General features: G+C 33.4%; 1 protein-coding gene and 1 long non-coding RNA gene across 2 annotated transcripts; one reads left to right on the top strand and one right to left on the bottom strand.

Annotated features, from left to right (window-relative positions):
• Positions 1-8,641: 8,641 nt before the first annotated feature.
• On the bottom strand, positions 8,642-10,632 carry LOC124445535. The gene is made up of 4 exons (XM_046996262.1): positions 10,461-10,632; positions 9,919-10,151; positions 9,366-9,599; positions 8,642-9,094 (listed from the first exon to the last, which is right to left on the bottom strand). The coding sequence occupies exons 2-4, from the start codon at positions 10,145-10,147 to the stop codon at positions 8,769-8,771; spliced, it is 789 nt and encodes a 262-aa protein (XP_046852218.1). The 5' UTR covers positions 10,148-10,151; positions 10,461-10,632; the 3' UTR covers positions 8,642-8,768.
• Positions 10,633-11,656: 1,024 nt separating this feature from the next.
• Positions 11,657-18,575, top strand: LOC124445542. Its single transcript, XR_006948188.1, has 3 exons — positions 11,657-12,101; positions 12,177-12,217; positions 17,146-18,575. It is a non-coding gene; the product is annotated as an uncharacterized LOC124445542 (long non-coding RNA).
• Positions 18,576-20,762: the final 2,187 nt, after the last annotated feature.

Here is a 20,762-nt window from a genome sequence, read left to right as displayed (position 1 = left end):
TTGAAGTGCTACAAAAAAGACTTGATCACACTGTTGAGTTGAGTTCTTGGTGAGTAATAAAATTTGTAATTTCAATTCAACTTATGAAATGTATTTCAATTTAACTTATGAAATGTATTTCAATTCAGGTTTCTAAATATGAAATATATACATAAGCGTGCAATTTTCCATTCAGGATTTCCCTCGCATTTTTATTTACTTTTGGAAAACAAATTGTTAAAAGATGCTCGATTACAATTTTTAAATGTGATTTTCTTTATTGATCAGGTGCAAGTGTGGTTTTTGTCAAGTTACACTTCTTCAGAATCCTCTAGAGGCCTGGTGCTGCCAAGAACTAAAGTCGGTTCTGGCAGATCTGTCAACTATTCCATATTGTGTCACTCTACACCCAGGTTTCATACCAGTTTGTTTCGAAAAGTGGTCGCTAAAAATGGCTGCTAAGAAATACAAAACCAGAGAACAAAGACGATACAGAGAAACAGGATCTGAAAACATGTATGATAGCATATTATGTTATTTCCCAGTATTTAAGCATATTTTAGCAACTGAACCTTAAACATTACAACAAAGAATGATGATAAACTGTTAGGGAAGTTATCTTTAAATAATGCCTTCACAAACCTTCTAACAAATATTCCCTTGGTTTAATATCAGGGCCATGAAAACAACTTGAAAACAGTGGATTATCCAAATTGGTGTACTTGTCTACTATGTGACTCAGGAAAGATTTGAACTTTGCCCAAATTACTTTGCCATCACCATCATAAGTAGAACAAGCAAACAGCCGAATACTTAGTCGGTGTCCATTGAGCGCGTTTTCTTGCAATAAAATTCACCCAGATTTTACGTCTTCGCTTCGCTTCAGGACGCTCATCACCGTAAAATGGTATACGGTGAAGAGAAATTCCTTCCGCAGAATTTGCTCGGTTTGAACAGCCGAAAACTGCACATCTATCAGGCATTTTGATGCAGAGCCATAGTAGATTAAGTAGAAATTATAGCAAAAATCACACTTCACAAAATTCCTGTCCTTATGTTACGTCACATACTTCTCGATTCAGGCTCTCATCAAGCAAATTGAGCACGCAGCAATTTTTCTCCATTATTGTCTATTTTAAGAAAAGAAAACATTTATCTCATAAACGAAGCCGTCAAACAGAAAATTGTAAAATAACTTTTACAATGATTTTTTTACCTCAATCAGAAAATTCAAAAAAAAATGTGAGATAAGCACTTTAATGAGTGTGATTGAGTAAGCTTTTGGAATACGACATAAGTCTTGAAGTTTAATGTACACAATATCAAATATGTAATATTTTTGGAACTATGTTCGTTTACCTGTTTCATTTTTTAGTCATATACTACACAGGCTACCTACATGACGCATTTTTTATTTTAAGCTGGCTATACCGGTTACTAGCCCGGTACTTGACACTCATTATCAAGGACAGCGAGTGGCAAATGATTTGGTATAATTGTTTAGATTTTTATATGCATAGTTTATACTTGTCAAGAGGGTATAAAAAATTGCCAGGAAAGCTCAACCGATAGAATTGAGCACAAGCTCCTTTGGTCAATAAATGCTTGAAAAAGAGCAATTTTACGCATTGTATATTATATAGTTGTTGGTTAATATATCACAGAATAAATAATTAGTATAGGGTACAGCTAAGTTTACTTTGTCAACTTATACGAAAATAAGAAAGTCGAAAGGGTAAACGATCTAAACATAGAATGAAAACAATTGTATGTTTAATGCTGTAGCAAGTCAGCATATGTTTGGACATGCTTTCACACATTGTAAAGACCCTTGTCGGTGTGAGGAGTAAGTATGGATACAGTGATCATATTCGATGTTCGTTCTGCCAACTAAAAATGCATTTCAAAATTAGAAAGAACTAAAGAATTGAAAATGTTGTTTTGTTGTGGAACTGGTAGAAACTTTGTAAATTTTATATTTAAGTGTAAAATGACGAGCAAACATCATTAATTATGTTTGTTTGGAACTTTTCTGCCTGCTGGGAAGATGGAGTAAGACTGCCTACTGCCCCCAAGGTGTATGATCGGCCAATGTTATTCGACCTTTTCCGAAAGCACGTAGTAACATACACTGATTTAAATCAACAAGACGTCTATATCAAGCCTTCATGCTGGATGCTCATGTCAGAGCTTTGCTTTATTTTCTGTGTTAACGAATGGTTGCAAAATATTAAAACAAAATTCAGGGGAGTGCAATTTCTCATGTGGCAAACATTAGTTTCTTACACAAATCATGTTTCAACCCACCTTGTCTTTAGTGACAATCATGGGAGAAACAATCCAAGCCAAGGATTTTGATTGGTTCACAAAATTTGTACGATCTAGCGCCATGACTACAAATTATATATAATATATATATATATAATATAACCGTACGTCCTGTGTCCCAAGTGCAGGAGTCACCATTTTAATATGGTGATATCCGGGAGGGCACATTGTATATACACTTTGTATAATATATATATATATATATATATATATATATATATATAGGAAGTTTATAATTTATGATTTTCCGTATAAAACAGTGCTCGATGCCCGAGAGCAGAGCGTAAATATTAATAATAAGAAGAAAATACACAAAAACTACAATTTCATCCCGACAAGCCTGTTTCGTGATTGCTCACTCTTCAGGGGATTTAATCGAAACCCCATTAAATCCCTGAAGAGTGAGCAATCAAGAAAACTTGTCGGGATGAATTGTAGTTTTGTGTATTTTCTTCTTATTTAATATATATATATATATATATATATATATATATATATATACATAATACTATAAATAGAATACAAAACAAAACACAAACCGACAAAAATAAACAAGAAACCCGACGAAACAGTAAAAATCATAACATTACCATACATAAACGGAACATCAGAAATGACTGCCAGACCGCACACCTACACAAAAACTTAAATCATATTTTGCCACACATAAATACAAAACAACAATCCAAGATACAAACGACGCGATCTACATGATACCATGGAAAGACTGCTCAAAACAATACCTAGGACAAACATCAAAGAAAATCGAAACAAGACTCACAGAACACAAAAACGCCATAAAACGACGAGACCCAAACTCACTACCGGCATATATAACATACCCACGGAAATATAATCACACATTGGACTGGACAGAAACTAATGTACTCGAACGCGCACAAACAAAACACTTACGCGAATTCAAAGAAGCTTGGTACAGTAAAGACAACGACACAATAAACAGATATATTGACATACCCAGCATATATTAACAACTAAAGAAAAAAGACAAAAGAACTACAAATAACACCAAGATTACAACAACACACTCTAATGATATTAACACGAATCACATCCACAAACCCATGGCAACGCATTTCATCCCATCCAATCACATTAATCCACCCGCTAGTCCAATTAGACCGGTCTAAACGTCTAGAAGCTAAAAGCAACAGGAGATAGATAACTTCCTAATTCTGATGAAGGATATATTTATATATGTACGATCTACAATTACAAACATGTAACGATACTCCCGGGTTCAAACCATTTACTTTATGTATATATAGCTCACCTCTATAGGTTATCAGCACTCTGGTGACTCTACAATACAATCCATACAATGTGTAACCGTACATCCTGTGTCCCAAGTGCAGGGGTCACCATTGCACTATGGTGATAGTCGGTGTATATATATATATATATACAAAGTGTAGAAAGTTTTGTTTATTTGAATCTCCGTAAGTACAGTGCTCGATGCGTAAGAGCAGAGCATAAATGTATAAACAAAGTGTATATACAATGTGCCCTCCCTGCTATCACCATAATAAAATGGTGACTCCTGTATGATATGTAGTGATGTTGAAAAAAATCACGAAAACTACAGATTCATCCCGACAAGCCTGTTTTGTGATTTCTCAGTCTTCAGGGGATAATATTAAATGAATACAAAAGCATGTGTTTGATTATATATACAACAGGAAGTTTGGGTAAAAATTAAGTTAGAATTACATAATAAGTTAGGTGTACGATTACAAATTGGATAAAAGTGCCTTGTGTCTATGGTGACAAAGGAGATAAGTTCGTCGCTTTTGTTGAGTGATGATAGTTAATTTTTACCCTAACTTCCTCTTGTAATATAATCAAGCACATGCTTTTGTATTCATTTAATATTATCCTCTGAAGAATGAGAAATCATGAAACAGGCTTGTCGGGATGAAATTGTAGTTTTTATGTATTTTCTTCTTATTACAATATTTATTCTATGCTCTTACGCATCGAGCACTGTACTTACGGAGATTCAAATAAACAAAACTTCCTATATATATAGATATAAAAGATAAACGTTTCTCCGGATTTTTAAATGATTTTTATTGAGCTTTCGACTCGTTGCTTCGAGCCTTCATCAGAATGAGGATATTTATTTACACGTGCTTTTAGCTTGGAGACGTTTAGAGCGTCTAATTGGATTAGTGGGTGGATTAATGTGATTGGATGGTGTGAAATGCGTTGCCATGGGTTTTGGTGTGTTGTTAATATGGTTGGTGTTAATAATATTAGAGTGTAGTGTTTTAGTTTTAGTGTTGTTTGTAGTTTTTTTGTCCTTTTTCTTTAGTTGTGAGTATATGATGGGTATGTCGATATGTCTGTTTATTGTGTCGTTGTCTTCACTGTACCAAGCTTCTTTAAATTCGCGTGCGTGTTTAGTCTGTGCGCGTCCGAGTACTTTAGTTTCTGTCCAGTCGAATGTGTGGTTGTTTCCGTGGGTATGTTCTGCCGGTAGTGAGTTCGGATCTCGTCGTTTTATGGCGTTTTTGTGTTCTGTGAGTCTTGTTTCAATTTTCTTAGATGTTTGTCCTATGTATTGTTTTGAACAGTCTTTACATGGTATCATGTAGATCGCGTCAGTTGTATCATGAATTGTTGTTTTGTCTTTATGTTTGGTGAAACATGATTTGAGTTTTTGTAGGTTTGTGGGCGACGTTAATATTAAATGGTCGAAGAAGTCTGGCAGTCATTTCTGATGTTCCGTTTATGTATGGTAATGTGACGATTTTACTGTTTCGTCCGGTTTTTGTTGCTTTGCCGGTTTGTGTTTTGTTTTGTATTTTGTATATAGTTTTGTTTATGAAGTTTCTAGGGTAGTTGTTTTAATAAATGTGGAGTATAAGTAGTTGCGTTCTGTTTTTGGCTTCTTCCGTATTACAATGAGTGTTTATCCTGTTGAAAAGTGTTCGAATGCAGCTTATTTTGTGTTGTGTTGGATGATTGCTGTTGAAATCGAGTATTTGGTCTGTGTGGGGTGGTTTTACGGTATACTTGTGTGTTTAGTGTACCGTCATCTGTTCTGGTTAGTAGGATGTCGAGGAAGGTAAGTTGTTTGTCGTGTTCTTCGTCTTTAGTAAAGGTAATGTTCTTTGTGGTATTGTTTATGGTGTATAGGATTTGTTCAGTTTTGTCTTTCTTGACTATGGCAAAGATGTCGTCGACATATCTTTTCCATAGTCTGATGTTTGTGTTGTTTGTGACTGATTGTGTTTCGAGGTGTTGCATGACAGCTTCTGCGAGGAAGGTGGATAGTGGACAGATCAGAATACATCGACAAAGCCAAAACCCTCCTACAAGACACCACCACCTACGAACTTCTCCACACAGACCCCAGCAAAACGACCACCAACCGCATCAACCAGAAACTGAAACATTTAAAAGACAAAAAGAAACTAAACGAAAACGACTACAGAAGAATCCGACCCAATGACGCATCCACCGCCAAATTCTACGGACTACCAAAAATCCATAAAGAAAACAACCCACTTCGACCTATCGTATCGCTTCCAGGATCACCTACGTATGAACTTTCAAAATATCTTTATAACATTCTGTATCCATTAGTCAAAAATTCACCTCATACCATCAGAAATGCCACCACTTTCCTCGCCAGTATTGAAAACATTAAACTAAGACCAGACGAAATCATGATATCCTACGACGTGACATCACTCTTCACATCCATACCACTAGACATTGCCAAACAAATTACAAACGAACTACTCACAAACGACAAAACTTGGCAAGCTACAACACAACTAGACAAAAATGACATCCTAGACTTACTCAACCTTTGCCTCTCCACTGAATTCACCTTCCAAAACACATACTACAGACAAATTTCAGGCACACCAATGGGATCACCACTATCCACCTTCCTCGCAGAAGCTGTCATGCAACACCTCGAAACACAATCAGTCACAAACAACACAAACATCAGACTATGGAAAAGATATGTCGACGACATCTTTGCCATAGTCAAGAAAGACAAAACTGAACAAATCCTATACACCATAAACAATACCACAAAGAACATTACCTTTACTAAAGACGAAGAACACGACAAACAACTTACCTTCCTCGACATCCTACTAACCAGAACAGATGACGGTACACTAAACACACAAGTATACCGTAAAACCACCCACACAGACCAAATACTCGATTTCAACAGCAATCATCCAATACAACACAAAATAAGCTGCATTCGAACACTTTTCAACAGGATAAACACTCATTGTAATACGGAAGAAGCCAAAAAAACAGAACGCAACTACTTATACTCCACATTTATTAAAAACAACTACCCTAGAAACTTCATAAACAAAACTATATACAAAATACAAAACAAAACACAAACCGGCAAAAGCAACAAAAAACCGGACGAAACAGTAAAAATCGTCACATTACCATACATAAACGGAACATCAGAAATGACTGCCAGACTTCTTCGACCATTTAATATTAACGTCGCCCACAAACCTACACAAAAACTCAAATCATGTTTCACCAAACATAAAGACAAAACAACAATTCATGATACAACTGACGCGATCTACATGATACCATGTAAAGACTGTTCAAAACAATACATAAGACAAAGATCTAAGAAAATTGAAACAAGACTCACAGAACACAAAAACGCCATAAAACGACGAGATCCGAACTCACTACCGGCAGAACATACCCACGGAAACAACCACACATTCGACTGGACAGAAACTAAAGTACTCGGACGCGCACAGACTAAACACGCACGCGAATTTAAAGAAGCTTGGTACAGTGAAGACAACGACACAATAAACAGACATATCGACATACCCATCATATACTCACAACTAAAGAAAAAGGACAAAAAAACTACAAACAACACTAAAACTAAAACACTACACTCTAATATTATTAACACCAACCATATTAACAACACACCAAAACCCATGGCAACGCATTTCACACCATCCAATCACATTAATCCACCCACTAATCCAATTAGACGCTCTAAACGTCTCCAAGCTAAAAGCACGTGTAAATAAATATCCTCATTCTGATGAAGGCTCGAAGCAACGAGTCGAAAGCTCAATAAAAATCATTTAAAAATCCGGAGAAACGTTTATCTTTTATATATTCAATGCCTGGATTACAAATTTTCAAACTTATATATAGATATATATAAACGCCAATTGGTTCAACGAACATTGAAGTTTAATATTTCGTTATTAACTGTCTTATTGCAAAATAAATTTGGCTTAACAGCACTAACTAGAGGATGGGATAAACTTCCTTCCTCTTCAGATACATCACTCTCATTATATTAATAGAATAAAATTTATTGAAACAAAATGTACGGTCACAAAACCACAACTAGTGTAAATGGCAGTGAGTTTGAGAACTTGTGGAAGGAAATCTTTGAAGTATTGGTTGGTCGATCTGAATATTCAACAACCTAGCTGAAATAGTTGAATTGAAGAAGCTACTCTCAGTTGTGATGAGGTAAATTTTATTGAAATGTAAACAACAGTTTAACGAAGTAACTGCTAAAACCACAGAAGTTATAAAAGAAATAAAAATGACTTTAAAGTTATGAAAAAATGAAGTACAAGAAAGTTAAGAAAGCATGTCAACAAAAGTTGATATAGCAGAAATGAAACAAGAGATGTCAACAAAAGGTGATGCAGCAGAATGGAAACAAGAGATGTTAATAAAAGCTGATGTAGCAAAAATAAAACAAGAGATGTCAACAAAAGGTGATGCAGCAAAATGGAAACAAAAGATGTTAATAAAAGCTGATGTAGCAGAAATGAAACAAGAGATGTCAACAAAAGCTGATGTAGCAAAAATAAAACAAGAGATGTCAACAAAAGGTGATGCAGCAAAATGAAAACAAAAGATGTTAATAAAAGCTGATGTAGCAGAAATGAAACAAGAGATGTCAACAAAAGCTGATGTAGCAGAAATGAAACAAGAGATGGCAACAAAAGGTGATGTAGCTGGAGTAAAAGAAATTTTTTGCATGACACAGTCACAAATACTACCTACTGTTGCATGAACTCTTCGAAATCCCATAAATACATGGGTTCACGCTTTTAATTATGCCTTATTCAAGGTGTTAAGTCTTGCTACATCACTACTAATGGCAACAATAAAATAGGCCATAAAATTCTTGAGGAATGGTTGTGTTACCTATGTCTACAAATTTTGGTAGTACTAATCAAAATATTGAACATTAGCAATGAACATTTTATTTGTTTGTTTTCACCGCTGAATATAGAATGCAATAAACAGGATATATTGTTTCTTAATTTTATTGTTGACTTTTCTACCACAATATTTTATGAACGACAAGTAACAAAACTAGTGTTAAAAAGCTACTGAATACTCCTTTACATAAGTTTACAACAACCATAATGTTCCGTTCACGAAGAAAAGTAGTAAACTTCTACTTCGTTTACACTGAAGCGATAGGAGCCAGCCAATAAATTCTTTATTTTTGTGCTACCATAAGAATATCCGTTTGGAGCCTTGTACGAATAACCAAAGTTGGTGTACGAATAGGAATTGAGCCTCGCATTGTTGGCGATATAGATATCATGACCACCCCCAAATGTTGGTCCATAGTTAATGCTAGTGTACAATGCGAATTGTGGTCGTACTGTGGAGTATGTTTTAAATGGTGACAGACCATCTTTGTTTTTCAAGGAGAAAATGAATGAAGTTGATGTACGTATGTAGCGAGAACGTCCTGTAAAAGAGCAATGCTTTTTAAATTTTTATGTTCCAAAACAGTTCTTAGAGTAATTGGGTTAGTGTTCTGCTTTTAAACAGTTCTTTGCTTTAAGAACTATTAAGTTATTATTCATTAAAATTTAATTATCAAAACAGTATTTAGATTTGTCACCGAGACAAAGTGTCTATTTTGTCATTTAAAATTAAACCTTATTTGATGAAATGGACGAATGTAAATCAAATGCTGGAAAAAAGAGAGTGCAAATCTTGTTTCGTTCTAAGCTTACCTCCCCAAGATTTTGATGCAAATGCCCCAAACACATAGCTTCCTCTTTGCACTATCACCAGTGTTGGTCCTTTGTAGTCGCAGCGATTGTGGAAGGTTCTTGATGCCCATCCATTCACGGTTCCTTGGTAACAGCGCACCGTATTTTTCTTTGTCAAATTTGAAGGAAGCCATTTCCTAATTTGTATTATCCAATTGTATTTCCCTCTCAGAATTCTTGAATCGTATAGGGAGTCTGTAATAAAAGACAACTTAGAACAATTTTATTTCAGGCAACTTTTAGTTTTATAATGCGACCATCGTCAATTCAGACACATAAAAAAGTATTATTCATTATTTTGAAAAGAATTAGGTATAAAACTTGCTTTAGGTTCTTATTTTTGACATTGTTTTGGCATTTAACAGTTCATAAGTAAGTAAATACACACTTTAGGTTTTGAGGTATTCTAGGTTGGCAAGGAAAAAAACACGCGCGTCAAAAAACTTGTACTTTTCTAAGAATTGTTACAATATCCATTGTTTATACTTATTCAAACATTTTAATGATGCCATACCTGTTCTGTTTAGACACAATGTTGTGTATGACTCAACAAATGTTTTCACTTCTTTTCTGATATCTTCGCAGCAATAACGAGGAAGATTGTGTCCATTTCCACATAAAACTCTATATGCATTCTGTTTTCTCTTTACCAATTCTTTTATCTTTTCGCAGCAAATGCCATGGGCGACATGTGCAGGAATTGTTAGAATACAGAAGGTTATTACGAATATCCACTTGTTCATATCGCTACAGAAAGTTTAAATTGACTCGTAACAAAGTCAGTGATCATCACTCAGTATCATAATATGCATTCAGTTTACAAAACACTTGAAGCAAAAACCATGCAACACAGTTTGGATTAAGCTAAAATTTCATGTATAGTTTGGATGTACCAGCCAAATCAACAGAAATTGTGTCATGTGACTAAACGAGGAATTTGCCATATGCATCTTTGAAGTGTCAAATCATTATACAGTAAATAAAAAAGAACGGGAAAATATTCAGTTATTGATATAAAAATTTGGACAATTGAATCAGTTGTAAGTTTAAACCTACCTTATGATAACTGAAAATTTGTGCTTTTGAATGTCGTAGGCTCGAAATTTATAGCTCGACTATATGAAGCTAATTGCCTTTTATCCTGCCTTTGTCCGAATTGTTGATCCAAGAACTTGATTTGTCTACCGATGACTAGTCTGCAACAACTGTTTTAAGACTGCATCTTGAGAGTTTTTATAGCTATCGCAAAAATTTTCATACATAAAAGTAAACTTTTAAAACATAAAAGTATACTAAAAGAAAACTTTTTATGCTATAGATGCAACGGATGTAGTTTTTCTAACAAAAAAGTCTTTTCTTTCTGTGTTTCTTTCAAATATATGAAAAACATCCGTTGACGCAAAAAGAATCTTTTTCAGACTTATTGATGTAAGATGTAACAATATTTGAATGGTGTCTTTGTGTCATTATGAACAAAGTATGCTTATTCGTTAAATAATTAATTTTAAGAGTTCTGTATTGTGTAACCGAAAAGCTGAAAGTTAGCGACGTCAAGGCTAGTAGCCTGAGAACATGTAAGTGGTCTTATGCAAAAGAATACTTTCTCGATGTTATTGTGGGCACCATAATGTTTTATGATTCCCCAGAGTTTAGTAGCAATCCTAGAATGATTTATTTTACTTTTTGAAAATGTGTTTATTAAGTTTCACATACCATTGCATGAATGTAGTTATATTCTTCTTGTAAATTCTATCAAATTTCTTTGAGAATATGTTTTGACGCAAAATTGAAGCTTCAGTTCTTGAAGCTTAATTTAAAAGCCAATTGTTAACGATGAAACGTCCGTGGGAATTTCTGGAAATCCTCAATGACAAAAATATATTAACCCTAACACGGTTTTTAATATGCACACGAAAAACATGTGTCGCTATGTATATACTCTGATGATGGCTTTGGAATCAATGACAATAAAATTACGTAGTTTGTTGAATAGACGACTTATGTTTTTAAAACCAAAGGCGTTTCTTTAAATTCAATTTCACAAAATACAAAATATATTTCACAGGTAAAATAAAATTAGGTTATTGCTCTATTACTGCTCAAGTAAATACCTGTAACGAGTTGATGTTTTCAACTATGGTATTTGATTAAGATAGAAATTAGAATTTATTTATTTTGAATCAATAAACATTTTACTTCAATGTTACTCTATTGATGGGAAGATCTTTTTTACAGTTGCTCATATTGGCGTCTTTTCTTTCTTTTGGATGATGCTTTGTGAATCTATACCTACATAGACATGTTTTAATTTGAAAAGACTTTTGAATTTTACTGTGGAGTCATAAAATGTGCAACCGATGCTTCTGGAAAAAGACGTGTATATAAATGTTCTCAACAATTAAAAAAGAACTAGAAACTTAATGTATACATTAAAGACCCTCTCTATGCAAATTAAATTAGCCAATTTAAGTGTTTTTTCCTGTACTCATCCATCTATAAAAACTCTTACAGTTTTATAAAACCTTTTGTAATCTTTGAACTTTAAATCGAAAGTCGTATTTGACTTGGTAAACGCCATTGAAGTGGTTTGTAATATGTGTTGGTTAGTTGCAAGTTACAAAAATGACCTTTTTGCTTGGAATATATACAGCAAGCTATTTCACATAAATTACAACCAGCTTCTTTTTTGAATTGAAGGTACGTTTTGGCTGACTCCTTGCCTAAAAAATGGGATTACATACAAATTTTAAGTGCAATTCTTCAAAATGCTAGGTGAAAGAAAGGTCTTGAAGGATTTTCAAACGGAGTTATAAGTATGTAGTTTTTTTAAACATATGCAATTTTCAGTTTTAGTTTATGAGCCCATAATGTTTATGACAGATGGTGACAACTACCAAAAATGAGAATTGAATATTTAGCTACATAAACTTATAGGCTCGTGAGTATGTGCGGCCAATTAACCGTTATAGGTTAACTGTTGAAAAAAGTTTCCGAAGTCGTGCACTTCTGCTTGTAGACTCGATGATAGTTGACATAAACTTGATTCGTTACATGAAACTTGCGATTCAAACTTGTTTCAGATAACCGGGTTGAAATTTCAGCCCAGTGTTGACCGCAGCAATGGTACAAAAGTTACACCATGTAATCGTGTTTTACGCAGGGCTGAGTATTTAAGGATATGCAATATAACTGTCGTCGGCTAGACATGCTTTTTATGTTTTATTAGATTTGATTCCTGTTGATTTCTATTCTCGGGGATAAGATTTTCAATATAAATGCAATAAATTTCAACTCACTTAACGGGCTCAGTTCAGCTTAGGCTTCAAAAAAGCTCCATGTAATCAGCCCCTAGAATCATAGTTATAAACAGGAATAGCGACATGAAATTGAACATGGAGGGGGGGGGGAGGGTGTACGACAAATATAAAGTAAATTTACTGCGTCTTACTTTTTCTCAAGCTGGGTTAAAATATATATCGTTAGCAAAAAGGTTATACTGGGTGAAAAAGCGGAGGAGGGGAGAGGTTGCTCTAGCCCCCCTCCCATATCACGTTGTGCCTGATAAATACATGGAATATTCTTCAAATAAATGCTCATAGAAATAACTTGGAAATTTAAGCAAGCGCTAAAAACTTAAAAGAAATATGTATTCAAGATAGCTCAGCAAACAAATTATCGTAAGAGCAATTTTAGATTTTTTCCTGTGCTCATCCTCCTCAAAAAAGCTATCTTTTAAAAAACCTTTTGTTATCTTTCGCACTCTTCTATTTATTCTTCAAATTGCTATATGTTTTTACTTTTGGGTGATGTGATCCCTATTAAGACAACGTTAATTCATCAAATCTAAAAATGCTAAACATTTGAATATTTACGTTTTGTGCACAAATATTTGACAACAAAAATCTTCAAATTGTTGAAAATATTGCACATCAGGCGCAGTGAACTCTTATGTCATATTTGAAATAGGTAGCTATAAGAGTCGTTGAAATGATTTATAGGATATTTTAGGGAGTTTCGAAAAATTACCATGCAGCACAGTACAAAGATAACTTTCTCCCATGTCATAAGCATTCCTTAAACTTTACAAAAATTAGGTATTTGTCTAAATTCTTATTTCAATTGAAGGAAAGCTTTGGCGGACTCTTTGTCTACAAATTTGGGCATACAAACTTAAGTGCAAATTAGTAGAGATGTGTGCCAAAGGGGTTTTGAAAGGCTTTTTTAAACCAAATATATGAAAAACATCCGTTGACGTAAGACGAAACTTTTTTCAGACTTCTTCAAGTAAGATATAACAATATTTGAATGGTGTCTTTCTTGTGCTATCAATCAATTAAACTTGTTTGTTAAATGACGAATTTCAAGATGTCTGTATTTATAAGTAAATGTGTAACCGTAAAGTTGAAAGTTAGCTACGTCACGGACACCATATAAGTGGTCTTGTACAAAAGAATACTTAAAAGAAATATGTATTCAAGATAGCTCAGCAAACAAATCATCGTAAGAGCAATTTTAGATTTTTTCTTGTGCTCATCCTCCTCAAAAAAGCTATCTTTTAAAAAACCTTTTGTTATCTTTCGCACTCTTCTACTTATTCTTCAAATTGCTATATGTTTTTACTTTTGGGTGATGTGATCCCTATTAAGACAACGTTAATTCATCAAATCTAAAAATGCTAAACATTTGAATATTTACGTTTTGTGCACAAATATTTGACAACAAAAATCTTCAAATTGTTGAAAATATTGCACATCAGGCGCAGTGAACTCTTATGTCATATTTGAAATAGGTAGCTATAAGAGTCGTTGAAATGATTTATAGGATATTTTAGGGAGTTTCGAAAAATTACCATGCAGCACAGTACAAAGATAACTTTCTCCCATGTCATAAGCATTCCTTAAACTTTACAAAAATTAGGTATTTGTCTAAATTCTTATTTCAATTGAAGGAAAGCTTTGGCGGACTCTTTGTCTACAAATTTGGGCATACAAACTTAAGTGCAAATTAGTAGAGATGTGTGCCAAAGGGGTTTTGAAAGGCTTTTTTAAACCAAATATTTGAAAAACATCCGTTGACGTAAGACGAAACTTTTTTCAGACTTCTTCAAGTAAGATATAACAATATTTGAATGGTGTCTTTCTTGTGCTATCAATCAATTAAACTTGTTTGTTAAATGACGAATTTCAAGATGTCTGTATTTATAAGTAAATGTGTAACCGTAAAGTTGAAAGTTAGCTACGTCACGGACACCATATAAGTGGTCTTATACAAAAGAATACTTAAAAGAAATATGTATTCAAGATAGCTCAGCAAACAAATCATCGTAAGAGCAATTTTAGATTTTTTCTTGTGCTCATCCTCCTCAAAAAAGCTATCTTTTAAAAAACCTTTTGCTATCTTTCGCACTCTTCTACTTATTCTTCAAATTGCTATATGTTTTTACTTTTGGGTGATGTGATCCCTATTAAGACAACGTTAATTCATCAAATCTAAAAATGCTAAACATTTGAATATTTACGTTTTGTGCACAAATATTTGACAACAAAAATCTTCAAATTGTTGAAAATATTGCACATCAGGCGCAGTGAACTCTTATGTCATATTTGAAATAGGTAGCTATAAGAGTCGTTGAAATGATTTATAGGATATTTTAGGGAGTTTCGAAAAATTGCCATGCAGCACAGTACAAAGATAACTTTCTCCCATGTCATAAGCATTCCTTAAACTTTACAAAAATTAGGTATTTGTCTAAATTCTTATTTCAATTGAAGTAAAGCTTTGGCGGACTCTTTGTCTACAAATTTGGGCATACAAACTTAAGTGCAAATTAGTAGAGATGTGTGCCAAAGGGGTTTTGAAAGGCTTTTTTAAACCAAATATTTGAAAAACATCCGTTGACGTAAGACGAAACTTTTTTCAGACTTCTTCAAGTAAGATATAACAATATTTGAATGGTGTCTTTCTTGTGCTATCAATCAATTAAACTTGTTTGTTAAATGACGAATTTCAAGATGTCTGTATTTATAAGTAAATGTGTAACCGAAAAGTTGAAAGTTAGCTACGTCACGGACACCATATAAGTGGTCTTATACAAAAGAATACTTAAAAGAAATATGTATTCAAGATAGCTCAGCAAACAAATCATCGTAAGAGCAATTTTAGATTTTTCCTTGTGCTCATCCTCCTCAAAAAAGCTATCTTTTAAAAAACCTTTTGTTATCTTTCGCACTCTTCTACTTATTCTTCAAATTGCTATATGTTTTTACTTTTGGGTGATGGGATCCCTATTAAGACAACGTTAATTCATCAAATCTAAAATGCTAAACATTTGAATATTTACGTTTTGTGCACAAATATTTGACAACAAAAATCTTCAAATTGTGAAAAATCTTCAAATTATTGTAAATTAACCAATGGCAAAGAAACTGAACCTATAAACTTGTATGGGTTCTTTGCACAAATCGCTCGAACAAAACTTTTAAAAAAATATTTCTCGAACTTAGTGAGCTCTAAAGTCTTATTTTATATTGGTGAGAGCCATTTAAGTGGTTTATAAAATGTGTTGGTGAGTTGCAAATTACAAACATAATTTTTTCGCTTGGAATACATAGCCAGCTATATTTCACACGAATTACAGCCAAAATCTTTTTCGAATTATAGAAAATTTTTTGCTGACTCCTTTTGCCTGCAAAATTGGATTGCGCACAAATTTCAAGTGCAGTTGATTAAAACGATAGGTGAAAGAAAGTTTTTGAAAGGTTTTCAAGCAGAGGTTAAAGCGCAGAATAGAAAGTAAAATGCTGAATAGGCGGCAAAATATAGTCATAAGTATTTATAGCCACTTTCAACAAATAAATTGCACAGTTTTAGTTTTTGAACCTATATTTATGGCACTTAGTTACAATCACCAAAAATAAAAATTCACTATTCAAAGAGTCTTTGCACTCCAAGTTGAAATATTGAAAATTTTTAGTGTTTGACCGCCAGTATAAATATATAAAAAAGCTGGTACTAATGTCGTTTTTAACTTCACATTAGGAATTCTTCTGTTGTACTTTGTTAAAAAGTGGATGTTTTTGAACATCCAGTGTTTTCTTCAAGCGTCTTCCCAATATGACGTCCAATTCATATCAATGACATGTGCCTTTTGCAGTGGCGGATTAATAATCACGGGGCCTGTAGGCTAAGATAAAAATGTTTATTCCTCTGACTAAGTTCAGTATCTTCCCAACGCTGGCGCTCATCTCAGTTCCTTTGCTTTTGCTTTTCTTGGCTTGGGTTTGTAAATTATAACGTGAACAATAGGGAATAAATTTATAATTTAAACTGGGGAAACCCACTACTTTATAAATTTTGAATATCACGCATTTAAACCATAAATTGTACGGTTTTTAACAGCTTATAAATGGTCTGAAATAGGCACATTTAGCGAGTCTGGAATAGCAAATAGTAAAAACTAATTATGTCTAAATACAACGGGGCTCTCAAATCTCAATAACCCTGACCTGTAGGCTTCAGTCTACATAGCCTACTTGGTAATTTGTTACTGACTGTTTGGATAATTTTTAGCAAATATTTATGTTGTATTTGCTTTGCTCAAAGAAGTGTTCCTTGACTTATATTTCTTCATTTATACTTTAAAAAATCATATCATGATACATCAAACCACGTGTTAAAATTAGAAATAATACTGAGTGAACATTCTTGAAATGTAATCTAAGTTTTTACAACACACTTGTAGATTGTAGAAGTAAAATTCAACTGGCAGAAGAAGTTGTTGAACAGTTGTGCGTCGTTTGATGATGTATTTGTATATATGTTTGCTTGATAAAAATAATAAAAGACATCTCATTCATATATACCTTTTATCACACCGTAAAATTTCTTTACGATCTTTGAAATGTAAATTCCATAAGATAATTCCATTTCTCTACCTAAACAAACATACAAGACAGTGTAAACGCTGGTGTATTTTACATACAATTGTACAGATCTACATAAAGAACTAAAGTCGAAAAGGGAACTTAAGCTATTATTACAAACACAAGCTTGAAATTGATTTTGCAAACATAATTCATTCATATCATTGATGTATTCGAAATTGCCTACGGAATAGGTGCTGTTTTGGCTCTTTTAATAATCCAAATACTTTATTGATGAAAACAACGTACTACCGTCGCCGGAAGTGTTGCATTATATAAATTGCGTTAGGCAATTTGTGATATATACATAAAAAGGCAATGTAAATAACATCTTCATAAGCGTATTGTAATTTGATTTTGAAGTCAAGAAATTGGAAATCTTCTATGTATCTTATTATTAAAGTTAAAAACAAAGTGTCCTAAACATTGGTAATTTTGTGCGTCGTATTGATGATGGGAAAACATGGACAAGGGCTACCTAATAGTGCTCCTTCTATGACCTGCGTTTTAATAAGCTTTGGTCACCACAAGAATGGTGACCTTAATTGACAGAAGATAGACACTTCCACATACGAAATAAGAGTTGAAGTTGTCGACAGAGCCGTTCGTCTATTCATTGAAGGAACTATACAAGGATTTCTTATTCAAACCAGACAAAACAATTCAAGTCCGGCTTTGGGAGAATTTAAGCTACCTGAAGGATACAATTCAATCGCTCGATATCAAAACTGCACACACGAAAACGCTTTTATCAGAAGCGAATTTTCGTCGTATATTACAAATTCCGAAATTAGAATTAAACTTATTATATTGAGTAGAATTTACTAGGCCAAAGTATTTGTAAAATCTTTATTCGTCAAGCATTACGTACATTTATTAAGTTAATTAAGTTACACATTCCTATATGCAAGATATGTTGAAAACAATGAGTACAAAGACTATTGCGGGAACTTCGTGACGTTGTCATGCAGTATCTATGGAGTATCCAAGGTTAGGCAAAATAAATTATGGCCACTAATTTTGAATTTATAATATCCTAATAAAAATCCATTTGTTGTGAAATTCAAAAGTTAAAATCTTACCAATAGATAGACTGTAGTAATTTAGTTTGCTTAACGCTGGATACCTGCATTGACACACATCATTAAGTTTCCACGACTTAGCTTATACTATATCTTTGCGAGCATATACTACATCTTAGTGCAAGTTTGTTTTAACAAATTGTAGAATATATTTCTAGTAAGTTGTACTCACTCTTATATTCTTTAATTCTCCAGTACAAGCTTTCGCCTGCCGCACATACTATATCTATAACTTCCGAATTACATTTAATCACCTGGCTCATCTGGTATAACGTTTTAGTTCCTAAATCATGCGAGTATAACACATCAAAATCCTAACACAAAGATTAATCTCACATTTTTATAGCATCCAGTGGAAAATAATGGTAAAAATATCAGCGTGCAAGTCTATGCTACGCTTGCACAAACTCATGATGTATTTTGGGTGAAGCTGAAAGCAATCCAATCAATCTTCCAGTAAGCGCTTGAAAAATACTTTATGAGATTTTTCCTAATACACTTTGAGCTCAAACAGACACCCGAGTGACCACGTATGATATTATATGTGAACAGAAGAGTGATCACAGGCTGGAACAAATTATATATATATATTAATGTACTTTTTCATAGGATATTAAAAAGGGCTCTGGCATCACGGTTAGTATTATTTATTCAGTCTATAGCATATTATTTTTTACTCAAATTTACCCATATCTTTACGATTGATCCCTCTTTAAATGTTTGTTTGGATTCTTTATTTATTTTTTTGTATTCGAGAGTTAATAATTTTGTCTATCTTATTGTTCATCTTGCTGTTCATCTTGTTGTTCATCTATTTTGTTCATCTTGTTGTTCATCTTGTTGTTCATCTTGCTGTTTATCTCGTTGTTCATTTTATGGTTCATCTTGTTGTTCATCTTGTTGTTCATCTTGTTGTTCATTGATTCCTCTTGACGTTCATTGATTCGTTGACGGTTGATTCGTCGTGAAACTTTTGTATCTTTATGTATTTTTTCATATTCGAGAGTTAATGTTGCTCATCTTATTGTTCATCATGTTGTTCATCATATGTGAACACAAGTGTAATCACCAGCAGCAACCAACTAAATGCATTTTTTCATAAGGTATTAATAATGGTTACGGCGTCAAGGTTAGTATTATTTTATTCAGTCTATGGCATGTTATTTTTTACTCACATTTGACGATTGACTTGTCTTTGAAATTTGGTTTGGATTCTTTATGCGTTTTTTTTCTGTATTCGAGCGTCAGTCTTGTTCATCTTGTTTTTGTAGGTACTACCTCCCATTTTCCTATGGATAATAACCTCTCTTCTACTTTTCCTGTCTATGTGTCACTAAGACAAAGCTATCTTGAAAGAAATATTGAATACGTCGGTGCTCAGACAAGCGGAATTACAGTTATTTTTCAGCCAGAAATATATTTAATCAATTCATCTCTTTAACGAAAGTGCTATTCCATAGCTTTTGCACATTTAGCTAACAGCTGCTCTTTCACATACGCTCAATGTTGCTTTCGCACAAAATATGCAGTCAATTGTGCACTCAAAGATTCTATTTTACGTCACACCACACATATTAGATTGCAAATGTTTTGACTGTTTATATTGACCAGGCGATACACGTTTTACTATGTAAGAAGAAAAATTGAGCGATAATATATTTTTACAAAAATATGCATTTAAAAAGAGCAATGTACGCACCATGAATATTCGATTAGCAACATGAAACATCTCATGCTATATTTATTAAAAGTAAAACATTCTTCGTCTGCTGCCTGCTGGTGATTAAATAAATAAAAGTTTCTCAAACGTTTTTGGCAGTTAGAAGAAGATTATAAGAGTAATTTCATATATATTGATATATAGATTTTTTTACTGATCATTTATACAAATTTAGACTTTGTTGAAAGGGCAATGGATCTATCTCATGATCAATGCAATAAATACCAATAATTTGACAACTTCACCTACTACCTATAACTCGACAGCAAAACAACAACCTAAGATATTTGGCGGTTGTCAGGTTATATGTATATTGACTAGTTTTTTGTGCACTAGCCGATTAGGTACAACTAGCCGAATATACAAAACCAAAACTATATCAACAATGTTTAAATGCAATCATGGATTATACTTCACCTACTACCTATAACTCGACAGCAAAACAACAACCTAAGATATTTGGCGGTCGTCAGGTTATATGTATATTGACTAGTTTTTTTGTGCACTAGCCGATTATGTACAACTAGCCGAATATACAAAACCAAAACTATATCAACAATGTTTAAATGCAACATCGTCACTGACATCATAATTTAGTTCTCAGAGATAATGACACATGCAGTTGGAGAAGCAT

This window comes from Xenia sp. Carnegie-2017, unplaced genomic scaffold (genome assembly GCF_021976095.1).
Source record: "Xenia sp. Carnegie-2017 unplaced genomic scaffold, XeniaSp_v1 HiC_scaffold_22, whole genome shotgun sequence".
Classification (NCBI taxonomy): domain Eukaryota; kingdom Metazoa; phylum Cnidaria; class Anthozoa; order Malacalcyonacea; family Xeniidae; genus Xenia; species Xenia sp. Carnegie-2017.
This window is presented reverse-complemented; position numbering and strand designations above follow the sequence as displayed.

Bases quoted from the DNA above. Each gene is read 5' to 3' on its own strand.
- LOC124445535 (XM_046996262.1), bottom strand. From the start codon at position 10,147: ATGAACAAGTGGATATTCGTAATAACCTTCTGTATTCTAACAATTCCT. The intron at 9,600-9,918 runs GTATGGCATCAT...CTTTTATTACAG, and splicing joins ATTGTGTCTAAACAGAACAG to ACTCCCTATACGATTCAAGA. The intron at 9,095-9,365 runs GTAAGCTTAGAA...GCTCTTTTACAG, and splicing joins TGCATCAAAATCTTGGGGAG to GACGTTCTCGCTACATACGT.